This window comes from Cydia fagiglandana, chromosome 8 (assembly GCF_963556715.1).
Source record: "Cydia fagiglandana chromosome 8, ilCydFagi1.1, whole genome shotgun sequence".
Taxonomy (NCBI): Eukaryota; Metazoa; Arthropoda; class Insecta; order Lepidoptera; family Tortricidae; genus Cydia; species Cydia fagiglandana.
The window spans coordinates 4,513,169-4,527,700 of NC_085939.1; the positions used below are offsets into that span (position 1 = coordinate 4,513,169).

At 37.7% G+C, this 14,532-nt stretch overlaps 1 protein-coding gene across 1 annotated transcript in view; it reads left to right on the top strand.

Annotated features, from left to right (window-relative positions):
• Positions 1 to 14,532, top strand: part of LOC134666502 (uncharacterized protein KIAA0930 homolog) — a 75,263-nt gene that overhangs the window by 19,073 nt on the left and 41,658 nt on the right. The window contains exon 4 of the mRNA XM_063523682.1: positions 3,461 to 3,559. Within this exon, the coding sequence (XP_063379752.1) occupies positions 3,461 to 3,559 (99 nt within the window). The remainder of the gene's footprint in view (positions 1 to 3,460; positions 3,560 to 14,532) is intronic.

Here is a 14,532-nt window from a genome sequence, read left to right on the forward strand (position 1 = left end):
TGCATTTTATATGTAAAATTGCAGTAACGTGTTTGCCTTGCGCTCTTCGTAAAGGATTCATAGTGCAGTGTGTGTAGATAGACATTACACGGTAGTCGTTTGTACTATGTAACTAAATTACTGTATGTATCGAACCGTTTCTCTTGCGTCTATATGTTATATTATTTAATGTTAAGAGGGGGCGTAAAGCTAGGAAATCAGGTAACAAAAGATGTGCGTTTTGTGTGGGTGTTAACTTTTTTTTGAAAATATACTTCTGCTTAAATTTTTGCTCATCAGATCTCTCGTCGGCCCTATCACTAGCTATTTTATACTAAAATTATACTGTTATGTATTGCAGGGTACGATATACAACTGAAAAGGTAAATGAAAATCAGACATTTTTTCGTGTTTTTTTTCTATAGAGCCAACTTTAACCTTGTTTTGTTGGAGTCTGCCCTTGCATAAGTAGATAGTTAAGTTTCCGTGTGAATTTTTTCATGAAAACGTAAACAATCAAAATAAAGAGAAGAATCTTAAGAAGGCTATTTGTATTGTCTGTCAACGTCCACGCGAGCTGACGGTAGGAAGTTAATAAAATATTAACTGTAATCGTTAGAAATGTCACTGTACCGCCCACAGTGTTAACCGACAATTCGTTACCTTATTGCGAGGATACTAGATTCAAGATGGTCATGAGAATTGCCGTTAGTAAATAAAAAGTTAGGTCCCTAAAATGAGTATCCACTTTTCTATACAGCTATGTCTGTACTCTGTATCGTTGAAGAAGCTTGGGACGGTTGGGACACTCGATTGCACGTAGTGAAAAAAATAAACCCCTTCTAGCTCTTAAGCCAGTGATTATCGTTTGTCCTTTTCCGTCATTTGGATATTTTTGTTTGTAAAAACGAGACAAATCTTGAGGATTGCAGAATTTTGTGAATATGAAGGGGGTATAAATCTGAAACCAAACAATATCGTATTTGAGAGAATCCATAAACTTAAAAGCTTCGTGAAAATAGTTGTATTGTAAATATATGTGAGATCTGGCGACAGTAGAAAGTATCTATACTCCCAGACCCAGATACGAAAAAGACATAACTTAACCTTGAATTCCTCAAAGTTAAATACAGATACATATATTTATAAATATTCTCACCATATATCCTTCGACTCTTCTGACTGCTTCCGCTTTCCATCACGCGGCTCGTACTCTTGTTTGCCTTCCTAGTCTTCTTCTTCCTCGCGTTATCCCGGCATTTCGCCACGGCTCACGAGAGCCTGGGGTCCGCTTGACAACTAATCCCATGATTTGACGTAGGCACTAGTTTTTACGAAAGCGATTGCCATCTGACCTTCCAACCCAGAGGGTAAACTAGGCCTTATTGGGATTAGTCCGGTTTCCTCACGATGTTTTCCTTCACCGAAAAGCGACTGGTAAATATCAAATGATATTTCGTACATAAGTTCCGAAAAACTCATTGGTACGAGCCGGGGTTTGAACCCGCGACCTCCTGATTGCAAGTCGCACGCTCTCACCGCTAGGCTACCAGCGCTTCTTTGCCTTCCTAGTACTTACTTAAATTCCAAAATTGAGTATTTCTTACTCCCTTATGACAGATCTCTGGCAAATAAGATAGGAATGGATCAGCGTTTAGATAAGGATTGATAACAGAAGAGATAATGGATAAGTCTCGGCGAAGGAAGTCCTGTGAACGATATCTTATTGTTGCATTGATAATGATAACAATTCAGGCAAGAAAGTTGCTATCGGCTTAAGATAACGACATGCATGCTAGGTATGCTTTTAACATTTTGCATTGTTATCTAAAACTATCGATCGACTAACAAAACTCAAATGTTATTGTTGTGTAATCAGTTTCGTTTTTACAAGCTTTTATTTTACTTGTAGTGATTGTATGTATGTTTTGTATCTCTCTCGCTTTGCCTAGCCACATCCCATTTCATTTGGGGTCGGCTCTCTCCGTGAAGGTATTGTATGTTCCTGTCAAATCTTGCAAGCTCAGTTAAACCCACTTCCCATTATTCGATTGAACTAAAACATCACATACCTACGTAGGATGACAATGACCCGTTATCCGTTGACCACGAACGCTGTAAAGGGTTCGAAATGTCGGGATGTATTATCAATTCATTATACGCGATATAATCTGTTTTCATAGTTTTCTTTATTTGAAAACACTTTAATTATATTAGCAGCCGAAGATAAATCGCTTCCTAGGCGATCCCCTAGAAACAAACAGATCAAAAAGGCAAGGGACGCGCAACCAAATTTTCAACACTCCAATCGAAATATCCTATGGATAATCATATAATATATGGATATGATGAATCATGTGTTTTAAATACAACGGGAAAACGTTAAAAATGGAAGAGAGTATTTGAGAAGTACTGGAGGAGCTTAGATTTTACATTGTTGCAACAAACAAACATAATAAAAAATATTTACGGACATTGGAAAACTTACCCATTATGCCGAATATGTAATAATTACCGAATATTCGGCCCATTTCTAGTGTGGACGGCGTTACAAGCCACTATTTCTATCGTTCGCGAGTGAGGCGGGTTGGATGCACTCGTCTGGTCTATTTCGGCCCTTTATGACGTGGAGACACGCCCGCACCCGGATCCTTTGGTCGCTCGGTGCAGGTGCCCTCACACTATTGACGCACGCGGCGCCAGGCGCGGCGAGCGGCAAATCAAAGCCATTCAATATGAGCTCTTACAAATGTTTGATTGGTCTCGATTTGCTGCTCACCGCACCGCGCGCCGGATGCGTCCAGTCCGTGGCCTGAGAATTAAACTTATTTTTGAGAATTATCAACTATAAGTAGGTATACTGCGCCTCTGCTCCGGATAAAGCGTGATTGGATTTATTTTATTTTGTGTTAGTTTATTGGTTTGTACACTTTCTACGAATATATCTCTATAGAACAGAGGAACTTTGTGGCGCGGATGACTGACCTGTTTCTTATTAAGTTTACGGCTTTCGCTTTATAATGCTATAGTTAATAGTTAGCTAGTTATACTGGGCATTTTCCGCAAACCGACAACCATTGTGCCTATTTTGCGTGAAAACGAGGTATCACTACTCTAGCCACCCCCGCTCCTTCATGAAACCTAGCAGTGTCTTCAGGTTGCTAACTGCCTCCTTCAGTGTGCACGGAGTACGGAGTCCTTAGGTATTGGTGCCTGTATACTTCTACCTGTTTACAATGTCGGAGAATATTATGCTGTATTACTATGTTTAATCCTAAATTAAGCGACCTTTTTATAGGAAAAAAAACCTAGTGTTAAATCTTTGTGGTGCAATTTCCAGTGTCTATATACAAGCTGTTTTGTTAATCCTTAGCCATACTGAGTAACTTTCACTATTCTTTAATAATTGGTGGAACAAACAACCTGTATATGTGGAATAAACAGTCTAACTTCATTGGCTAAGTGTGTCTCTTATGCGCAGGTATACGCGTCGCCCAGCCGCCGCAAGATGGACACAAAAGGCGAAGGCGAAGAGATCACCTACCCCCACATATGCTTCATGGTCGATAACTTCGATGAGGTCAGATTCATTGTTTAAGGCCTGTGCATACCGGCTGCGTGTGCGTAAAGTGCACGTGCGGCGTTGTAGTATACAGATCCTTATGAGAGACGGCACACCGCTTGCGTGACGTGTGCGGCTCCAACATTTTAGCGCACGAGCTCGTGCACGACACGCACACGCAAGCCGGTGTGCACAGGCCATTATTCACTATTGTACGTACTTAGAGTCCGTCTACACTAAGGGCCGATAAAGACGGACTGCAACCCAACTGCAACTTGTACGGGAACTGCACGCAGACGTTGCAGTTGGAATGCAGTCGGCGTGAAATAGCCATACATATTATTGCAATCGGGTTTCATTCCGTTTGTAATTAAAAGGATAGTCAACTAACGCTTCTCCATACAAAACTATAGTTGTTTTTCTCTCTGGTTATTTACAATTTACATTATGGTAACCCAGGATTTTGTCAACAGTTTATATACTCAAATCTTTTATTTATAGGTAAGCTATAATTTTAGGTCACTTTGGCCAAAAATGCCCCATCTAATACTTTGAAGAGATGGTCGTATATCGGTTAAAACAAATTTACGAGTACCTACTCGTATAGCGGTTGGCGTCAGCGTCAAGCGTGAACGCTCGAAGCGTGCGTTTCGTGGCCCTTGAGTACTAGTACTACTGACTAAATAGAGAACAATAAATATGTACAACGTGCTTGCCTGTATTATCAGCCAGTTCACCTTTCCCGGTATTAAAGGGCACCAGGGTAATGGTACAGTTTATTATAGGGTGCCCTCAATACGAGACACTTGTAGTAAATCAACAATCAATGTTTTTAAAAACAATAAACTAGGTTTACAGCAATTCAAACCTTGATAAGTCGCCTATCACGGGTACTTAGAGTTCTCATATTAGTTTCTGGGGTTGCTGAAGATGCTTTGGCGGCTGACGGAATAAAATAACAAGGTTTATTTAGGTTAAATTACTACAGGGCATCAGCTGACAAGTATTCAATCAGGTAGAGATTACTAAAACTATAAACTAATGTATTTCGACATTTTTGGATCGGTAGCTGACCTGTAGCCTGCCCTTCCTCAATACACCAACGGAGCGGTAGCTGACCTTCATGAGGCTTCATTATACATTTAACAATTTACCTTGTCTCTGTTTATAAAATAACCATATGGATTAATTCTTTTTGTTTACAGTTCATATTTGACTAAGTTATCAGTTATATATTTTGCCGTTCAGGAATTCGTAATATGTATTTATTACCTCAGAATCGCAATGATCTCGTGAAGGTGACATTGCGATCAAAACAACGACGTTGGGATGGTAGACATCGGTTTATTTATAACGATATATGTTTTTTTCTAGCTTGGTGCCGGGTTTTATGAGGCACAAGACACGATGAAAATGTTAGAAATGTTTTTATTTATATTATTTAGCAGGGAAACCAATTGCAGTATTTGAGTCTTTGAGTTTGAATTCGAATGATGTCATCCAGATTTGTTAGTAGGTAGATAGGATATAGAATACTTTTCAAATGTAATATTTCTAAACTCTGTTTTTTATGTCAGTTGAATAAACGTCCATCTATTTGATTCGGCAAAGAAAGTGAAAATAGAATGACCCGTGTATTATAGTGGCTATATATAGCGTACCTTTAACCCAGTTTATATCGATGGCAGGTCGTCGCTCCCTCTACCCCCGTAATGAAAAACTCGATAAACGATGCCAAAGGCATCTTCTATTTATATCACCAGTTCATCTAACTCCGATCATACATTGACGTGATTCTGGTATTGTGCTTGCAGTTAATATAATATAATATGTAGGTAAGTACATATGTACTTTAACTAACACGAACAGGAAGAAATTAATAGTACCTATACAAATAAACAGAAGCGAGAAAGTGCCACAAAATAGCCTTTTCTCAGCATGATGCTGGCGACTTCCAGAGCTAATCTTTCGATTAGATTAGACAATGAAAAATGAAATGCATAAAGTACAGCTAGATTAACTAAAAGTAAAATGCCAACATATTCCCAACATTCAATGACATAGTCGGTAAACTACATATAATAAGAGATAGAACATCAATAATACAGCCACTTCTGAGTGCACATAGGTGCCTTTAAGTCCCAGGTTTAAGTAGGTTGCACTCACAGTATTGACACTAAACTCTGCGGTGACATACTGCAACCTCAACCGCATGACATAGTGTCGTTAACGGTGAACGTGCTAGTATTTCAGATGGGTATTGCGAGCAAGCTATTGAATTAAAACATTGTTTGCCTATTTAAATATTATACATATTTCACACGGGTATTGCGAGCAAGCTATCGAATTAAAACATTGTTTGCCTACTTAAATATTATATTATGTATTAAAGTCACGATACTGATCTTAATTGAAACACAATTCCTCTAAATCTTTATCGCGAAACCGCAATTCAAAGAGTATACGTGACCCATTTTCATTGATCTTGACTCTTTTTGACTGACAGTCACTGAAACATTGTGGATGCTTCGTTTACTAAACACACTGCCACGATTGTTTACGACTTTATTAGTTTATTACACATCAAGATTAGTCAGCCGTTTGGTATAATGTACCATCGTTAACCTTAATAACCACCAGACATCGGATTCTTGAGGACAACGTTACTTTGATTGGTACTTTGTTTAATTATAAGATTACTAATCTAGGTAATTTGCCACTTTTTGTAACTGGCCGCCCTAAACTAAAAATGAATTCTATTCCCCTATAAACAGAATTCATTTTAGCATAAGGTTTCAATAACTGGCCAGTATTCAATATCTGACCACCTTTGCTTACACCTTAGCTTAGTTTAGGGCGGCCAGTTACTGGCCTGGTCTGAACACTTTTTTATACAATTATATTTTTACAAGCAAAATTTGGAGTAATCACTAGTACATATAGTATATATAGCATCGATTATTTTGTTTACCGATGAAGGAACTCCGTACAGTCGACGTCAAAGATATGTTTACACTTTTGCACCTTACTCCTTTGTAATAAGGCAAATTGAAACAAACCGATAAACGAAATGTAAACATATATTTGACGTCAACTGTACCTGATTATTTGATTAATTTTGCTCCCGAAAATCAGATGTCTGCTTTTTACAACGATAGAGAAGTCTAACCGAGCCAGCTTAAAATGTTGTTAGTTATTTAGGTCATATAGTCTACACGGCTCGATTCGAACTTTAAGGCGATATGATTCGACTCATCAACGAATCTGAGGGGGTGAGGTGCGCGGCAAACCGTGAAGCCCCGCCCGCGCGTCCCGATCCGCTCGACGAGCTCGTGAGCGCGCGCTGTGCGCGGCGGCGATAGCAAACGGGTCACAGTATAAGGATCTTATGATGGCAGTATTTTAACCATACCGTGCAAGGGTCACGTTTTTATAGTTTTTATTGTATATGTATGTATTTTTTTCATTACGTGTTTCTGATCATTATATTTAAAATTATTATTTTTACAGAGCCATGTGCACTTATTATTTAGTGATCGGTAACAACGTTTTAATTTAATGGCAGCGTAGTAGAATTAAAGTACCGAAAGGAAATAAACATTTTTAAGGTGACGGTCAATTAAGGTAAGGTATTGTTCATATAAAGGTAAGGTATAGGTAGGTAGGTAGGTAGGTAGGTAGGTAAGGCAGGTAGGTAGGTAGGTAGGTAGGTAGGTAAGGTAGGTAGTTAGGTAGGTAGGTAAGGTAGGTAGGTAGGTAGGTAGGTAGGTAAGGTAGGTAGGTAGGTAGGTAAGGTAGGTAGGTAAGGTAGGTAGGTAGGTAGGTAGGTAAGGTAGGTAGGTAGGTAGGTAGGTAAGGTAGGTAGGTAGGTAGGTAAGGTAGGTAGGTAAGGTAAGGTATAGGTAGGTAGGTAGGTAGGTAGGTAGGTAGGTAGGTAAGGTAGGTAGTTAGGTAGGTAGGTAAGGTAGGTAGGTAGGTAGGTAAGGTAGGTAGGTAGGTAAGGTAGGTAGGTAGGTAGGGTAGGTAGGTAGGTAGGTAAGGTAGGTAGGTAGGTAGGTAGGTAAGGTAGGTAGGTAGGTAGGTAGAACCTTAATCAATCGGGGTGAGAGATAAGCATTTTACTCTTAAATACGACAACCTGATAAGAAAACGCAATCATAATCGAAGTGTTTGTATACTACATTGTAAAACACCGGTTGAGTAGAGAGTAATTTTTTTTATATGACAAATGGTATTCGGTTTTTGAGTATCGAGGCATACCTAAATAAAGAACACTATTCAATAAATTTCAGCAAATCGCTTGAATACATCCCGTAAAACAATACATTAAAGAAAAATAATATTAAAATCATAAGTCAAAAACTGTTACTAGTAGGATGTTGATACTCAGCAAAAATATCCTTCATTATAAGAGGTACTCACAAAAAAAAAATTTAAAATTTTTTTTATCGGGTTTAGGGAAAACTCAGTTAAAGGTCAGATGGAGGAGCGGATGATGGAATTTAATTGATTGGCAGCGCTAGACAAAGATAAGTCTGCAACGATTTTGATTTGGTCTAACTCTATAGGCTTAGTATTTATAACATATTTGTAACGTTTGGCACCCGTGGGTATAGAAACCTACAAAAGAAAACACAAAGTACAGAAACAGTCTAATTATTTAACAATCACTTTAAGTTTGTATTGTAGCTCTGGTTTTGATTTATTGTTAAAAAAAGGCGTAACTTTGGATTTTTTTTCTATCTTTCTCTAATCTCTATTTTTCACCGTGTTCAGTTTCTCGAACAAGACTAATACAACCAAGCGCAAGATGAACTGCCTGTAGGCACCTTGAACTCTCAATTATATTTAATTCATGTCGACCGTGGTCAAATATTAAAATTAGTGATATGTATTTAGTTCTTAAATAATTGTATTGCGATATGCCTATTATGGTAATTTTTTCAATTATTTCAATTTGACATTTTATATTTATATAAATTTATGATTATGATGATGAATTTGCACGCTTGACGGGCCTGGCACGTTGCATGCGATCCAAAGCCGGGCGCCTTCGGCACCCTCATACTAAAAGCGTAACACTATACATCCCCATACTGTGTCAATCCAAATAAATAATTTCTGATTTTCAAAGGAGTCAAAGAGCACGAAGGAATATAATCATTTTGCAGATCTGACGTAGGTATATCAGTAAAGGTGAAATACTGTAAATATATCATACTTACATACTCACAATTATATTATCTAGGAATATAATATTATTTACCTACATTGAAATTGGTTGCTGACCTAGTGAAAATACTGAAATATTTTAACTGTTGATGTAGTAAAGCTAGGCGCTTTCAAACACCTCGTAAAGTATTAGAGCTTCTGTTATCAGAAAGTGTGTTTTTATAGCACTTAGTGACTTTTTCTTACGTTTCATATGCTTTGTTTCCCATTGTTTGTAAATGGTAAAATCACTAGACCGCGCGGAACACACTGACGCAGGTCCGTCCTCTACAAGCGCTGCCGCGCGACTGAAGAGGGCGTAAGTGCGTTCGCGAGTGATGGCGCTTGCGGATTTAGTAGGTATTGAAACATAGAAATTATTTTAATGATGTTACCGAGACAAAGTGATCCAAAACATCTAGATTATCTTATTACCTATACATTTATGTAAAAAACAAGTCAAAAAAGTTTGTATTGTAGCTCTGGTTTTGATTTATTGTTAAAAAAAGGCGTAACTTTGGATTTTTTTTCTATCGAGCAAAGTTTATCTAATCATGTTTTTGAGATCCAAAACGTATCTGGCAGATCCTTAAGTATAAGATATATTTTTTTCACAATTTTAAAACATTGTTTCTTATATTTCCAATGGATTCAAAAAACTGGTTCGCTTAGCTCCTACGGAAAAAGCACGTTAAGATGCATCAAATATTACGGCTAGATACGATATGGATTATTACATGAATATGGATATGGAAACAAAAACATCACGGGCCATATGTACACGCCTACTATCTCAATTGAATATTAAAACGAGTATTGTATTAAATAAAAATTTGCAAGCGATTATCTCCAATCTCTGTTAATTAATGCTCACAACCAAATAATCACCTTGTAGCATAGATTATACAGTCTGATTTAGCTTGCGCTTGCGATGACATCGAACGGATACTAATCATGTAATAATTGTTTTTTAATGTCCGTAATTAGCTATTATTCCACGAGGATTGTTTTATTAGTCAGATAATCATAGGAATTTAAGTGATTTTAATTCATAATTGAAAAATGACAGTTATGTAAAAATGTAAATGAACATCGGAAAATGAATGTAACATTAATTCTTTAAATATTTAACAGGAGACGAAGTTAAATCCGCATCCAATGCGAAGATCTCATTATTTAAATTTTTTGTGGACGAATTGCTCTTGGCCGGGTTTTGTGCAGTGAATTGTTGCATAGATTCTGTAGTTTTCGTAAAGATATTTCAGCGTGAGCATACAGCGTGCTCAGGCCAGGCGCCCATCCATTGTCCTCTGATTGCACTGGCTAACGATCGGTTTATGCTAAATGAACTGCGCTTATTGTACTCGTAAACGTTTTTACATGTCTACATATACTGCAAAACGTAATTCAAGACCAAAAATGTAGAAAATGTTGCCACTTTTTCACTAGCGCGCCTTGTATTTATGTAAAAATAAGTAAGTAAAAGTACTTTTTTGAATCGTAGGAGTAAAATTACTAATAAATAAATAATTTTAGCGTGATTATTTATCAAAATGAATTTACTATTTAACAAACAAATTATTGCAGTGGCAACATTGTCTTACTTTTTTTGGTCTTGAATTACGTTTTGCAGTTCACATGTTTGCTTTGTTACCACCGACACCGATATGCTTGCCTATAGGTAATTTGGCTTTTTGATATGACTACGTAATATGCAACGCATGAGTATTGTATTATATATACTTGATCAAATATCCTGGGTTCTAAACAGAACGTACATATTTAAATTATTCAAACGCAATAATTAGATAAGTTACTTGATAGTTAGGTAATGCGCAGTAAATATTGTTACAGGAACAGTTTAGTAGGATAAACGACAGACCTGAAATAAAGACTTTCAATTTCAATAAATCATACGGCCGGACAAAACAAAATTCGGTTGGTAACTATCGAGAGACAAATTCCCACTAATTACCACCAAATCGAGTCTGAGGGCCTACCGCGAACCACGTTCGACGTGTTGCCTTTCTGTTCCACTTGTAACTAACGGTAACTACTGGGATTTTTTTCCGAGTTCTTCTGAGTAGGAGACACGTGACACTTAAAAAAAATATGCCACTGGTGACAACTTGGTGGTAACAAGTGGGAAAAACCCTTCGTATACCTTATAAGGCCACCAATGGTCAATTAGTGTTGCCGTTATTATAGTGCTGCAGTTCAAGGTATGGTTTTATCTGTTTATCAGTGAGCGAGCACAGAGCGCATGCTAATTATATGACTCCACGTAATGAGGAAACCTATGGCACTATAATTAAGTCTAGTTATCGACTTCCATAATGGCTGCTCATGATACACAAATGCTGTGTACCTATTTTATAACTCACGGAGATAGGAATTACTGATAAATGGTTAACAAAACAAGTTAACGATGCAAACAGAAAATACGTATTTATAGGTTTCACATGTATATCTGTGTATTTGTCTCTGCCATTGGTTACAGATTATAAGTCATAATATTTACTAGTGAATAGAATCAGGCGTTACTTTGCGGAAATCCATATTAATTAAATTAATATTACCTAATATGTATTATGTATGGGACCAATACGTCTTATTAGATCTTCCACACGATCGCCTTGCACGGTAGGTATATAGGTAGGTATGTGATGCGGAGGGATGAAATTCATGTGTCGAGAAAGAACCTATGATTTTATGTAAGAGGAAAGGCAAACCAAAACTCTTTCCTGAGGATATTATACCTAAGTGTGAACGATTTGGGTTACCCGTTTAGTTCGTTTTGATTTGATTGGACGGTGAATTGTTAGGAGTCTAGTGGCGGTGAAAACAGTTTTAGTACCTAGTTAAAATAAATTACAGCTATTTTCTAGCTCAGCTCAGTTTATGTAGGAATCTGGGTCATCTGCTCACCTGGGCAATATTCACGGGCTTAATCAATTCGGAATTTGATATCCTGCTATCCCTACTACATTAGGTATGATAAATATTTATTTTACCTACTTATTTAAAGTTTTAATTAGATACAACTCAGACTATGGATTAACTAACGGGTTGGCTTAAAAACCGCAAAGTATTAGAGTATTTAGTGATATCACGGAATAAATAATAGTACTAGGTATAGAAGACTCACTCTCTAACAAAACGCGTCTGTTACGATCAGCACAGATATGGCCGCTATTAGGTGGTGGCAGCGCCACGCGCGGCTTATGGCTTTCCCCAAAATTGGGGCGGAACGGATGTACTTTTAGCTACCTTTAGCAAAGCGACGAAATCGCGGAGTGAGCCACGTCCGCACAGCCCGGCGCGCGGCGTGCTGATGGGCATCCAAATTGAAGACCGCCTAACTTGATCAAATGAAAATCACTTCAAAATAAAATGCCAATGATGAATGATAAGATAAACAAAGTTTTGCTCCGGCTACATCTATTCGTCCTCGGTCGCCACGTTTTACTCCCACTCGGAAACTATCGCGTTAATTTTAGATTACTTCAGGCGCCCCTCTCCAACGTAGGTATTTATAAGGGAATACGGCGACCGACATCCCAGATTCAATTAAGCTCTAATCGGGGTCAGGGGGTGCATGAACTGCGCCTGCAGCTTCGTTCAACGCTCTATTTAAGACGAAACAGGACGTCAGCCCGATCTCAGTTTTGAGATTTTGAGGTGAATATCGCCGTCGCGCTGACGGGGGCGGCGCTGCGTAGTGAAGGACTATCCCTGTGTGTGTGGTGCGCGCACACAGACGCACACGTCATTTGCCTTCACGGGCCTCGCGAAGCGGTCGACCCGGTATAGCTTTGCTACACCTAGTTCTTTTCTTATAGTACAAACTTATTCTTCGGTGGTAACCTGTTAGCTCGCTACCGCCACTAAGCGTTTACTTATTTGATTCGGTCAAATTGTGTTATTTGAAAAACTAACTATAGCCAGTATTTTATGAATGTAGTATGATACCTTTGGGTATGGTGCTTTACGCACACTAGCGTCCTACCCCCTCCCCCTGACGCAATCCCCCCACCCCTTTTAGCATGAAATAAGTCCCGGTTGGCAGTTTTATTTTTATTTTAGGGGTCGGGACACTAGTGTGCGAAAGCACCATACCCCAAGGTATCATACTACATTCATTGAATGCTGGCTATAATTTGTTTGTCTTCCCCATACATTAGAACACAATTTGACCGAATCATATTCCCTGTTATTGTGATTTAACTTCTTGGCTTTAGGTACCTAACTGAATTCAATATCCGTCTACAACCTGCAATCAAATTAAAATCTTAATAACTGTTTTATTAGTGGTCCGATATTTAGGGTTGCGTAGTCACCAAAGAAACCCTTATTGTTTCGCCATGTTCGTCTGTCTGCCTGTCTGTCCGATCCGAGGCTTTGCTTCGTGATCGTAAGTGCTAAAAAGCTGCAAGTTGGCAACTTATTGGCATGGATACATGAATCACGCATTGCGACGGAACGGTAAAATAAAAACTATTAAAAAAGAATTGCAGACCTGAGACCTCCCATACAATATTCGATACCTTTGGGTTCAATTGGCGTAAAGGACAAAATGCTATTTTTCAGGAGACAGAGATTTTTTTAAATGTTGATTTATTTTTGTTGTTTATGGAGCTATATTTTTGATGTGTATTAAAAAAGTACTCAAAATGTTAGTCTCTTTAACCTGAATTGCAATCATATCTATAAATTAAAAACGAAAGAAGTTAATGTCCTATAGAATTGGTCAAAAACACTATGGATGTCCTTTACACCCATGCTGGGTTTTTTGATAATATAGTGTATCTTGTTTAGTAGGGTCGTAAGTGACATTCTGAGACTATTTTATTCCAAATTCGGGGTGTATTAGTTACCAGCCACGGTACCTACACATGTTAACTGTTTTCAGCATAGTTTATAACGAAGCTTAAAAATGTATCAAACGGTAGTTAATTAATGTAGCGAGATCTTGTCATACTAGAACAACCTTTGCGAACTCACAATTGAACACAAAATCCGCTTTCATATATATTAAAATGAATAAAATCCTAAACATTTACCCTAAGGGGTCATCCATTAATTACATCACACGTTTAGGGGGTGGGAGGGGGTCAAGAAAATGTGACATATTGTGACATGGCGGAGGGGGGAGACACAAACTTTGTGACGTCACTTTAACTTCATCAGTAACCGAAAATTTATTTAATTTATTTTATTGGCTGTACATTTAAATAACAAGTTTTTAAAACGATAATCCTTTTTATTCGTTTAATTTTCTTTCCTAAGCAGTTTTGGGTTATAAAATTACTAATATTTATATCGTCAAAAATATTTTGATAAAATATTAATAATACTTAGGTACTTACTTAAAATACTTAATTCGATTTGGCGATTTCGTAGAAAAAATGTGACGTCACACTAGGGGGGAGGGGTTTGCCAAACGTGACCAAGTGTGACAAGGAGGGGGGAGAGGTCAAAAAACCTAGAAATTCGTGTGACGTAATTAATGGATGACCCCTAAACAATCCCATGAATGTAAGTCTACTGTAACCAAATGGCTCAAAACTAAAACATATGAGAAAACAGAGAGCCTTTTACGATAAGTACCATCACACACACACACACACACACATACACACACACGCGTGCAGGCTTGAGTACTTTTCTGATCACATATTTTATTGTTGTCTTTATGTTGCTTATAGTTAATAGTTATAATTAATGTATTGCTTGTAATTAGTATATAATTATTATTTGTAAATAGTATAGGTAGTAAA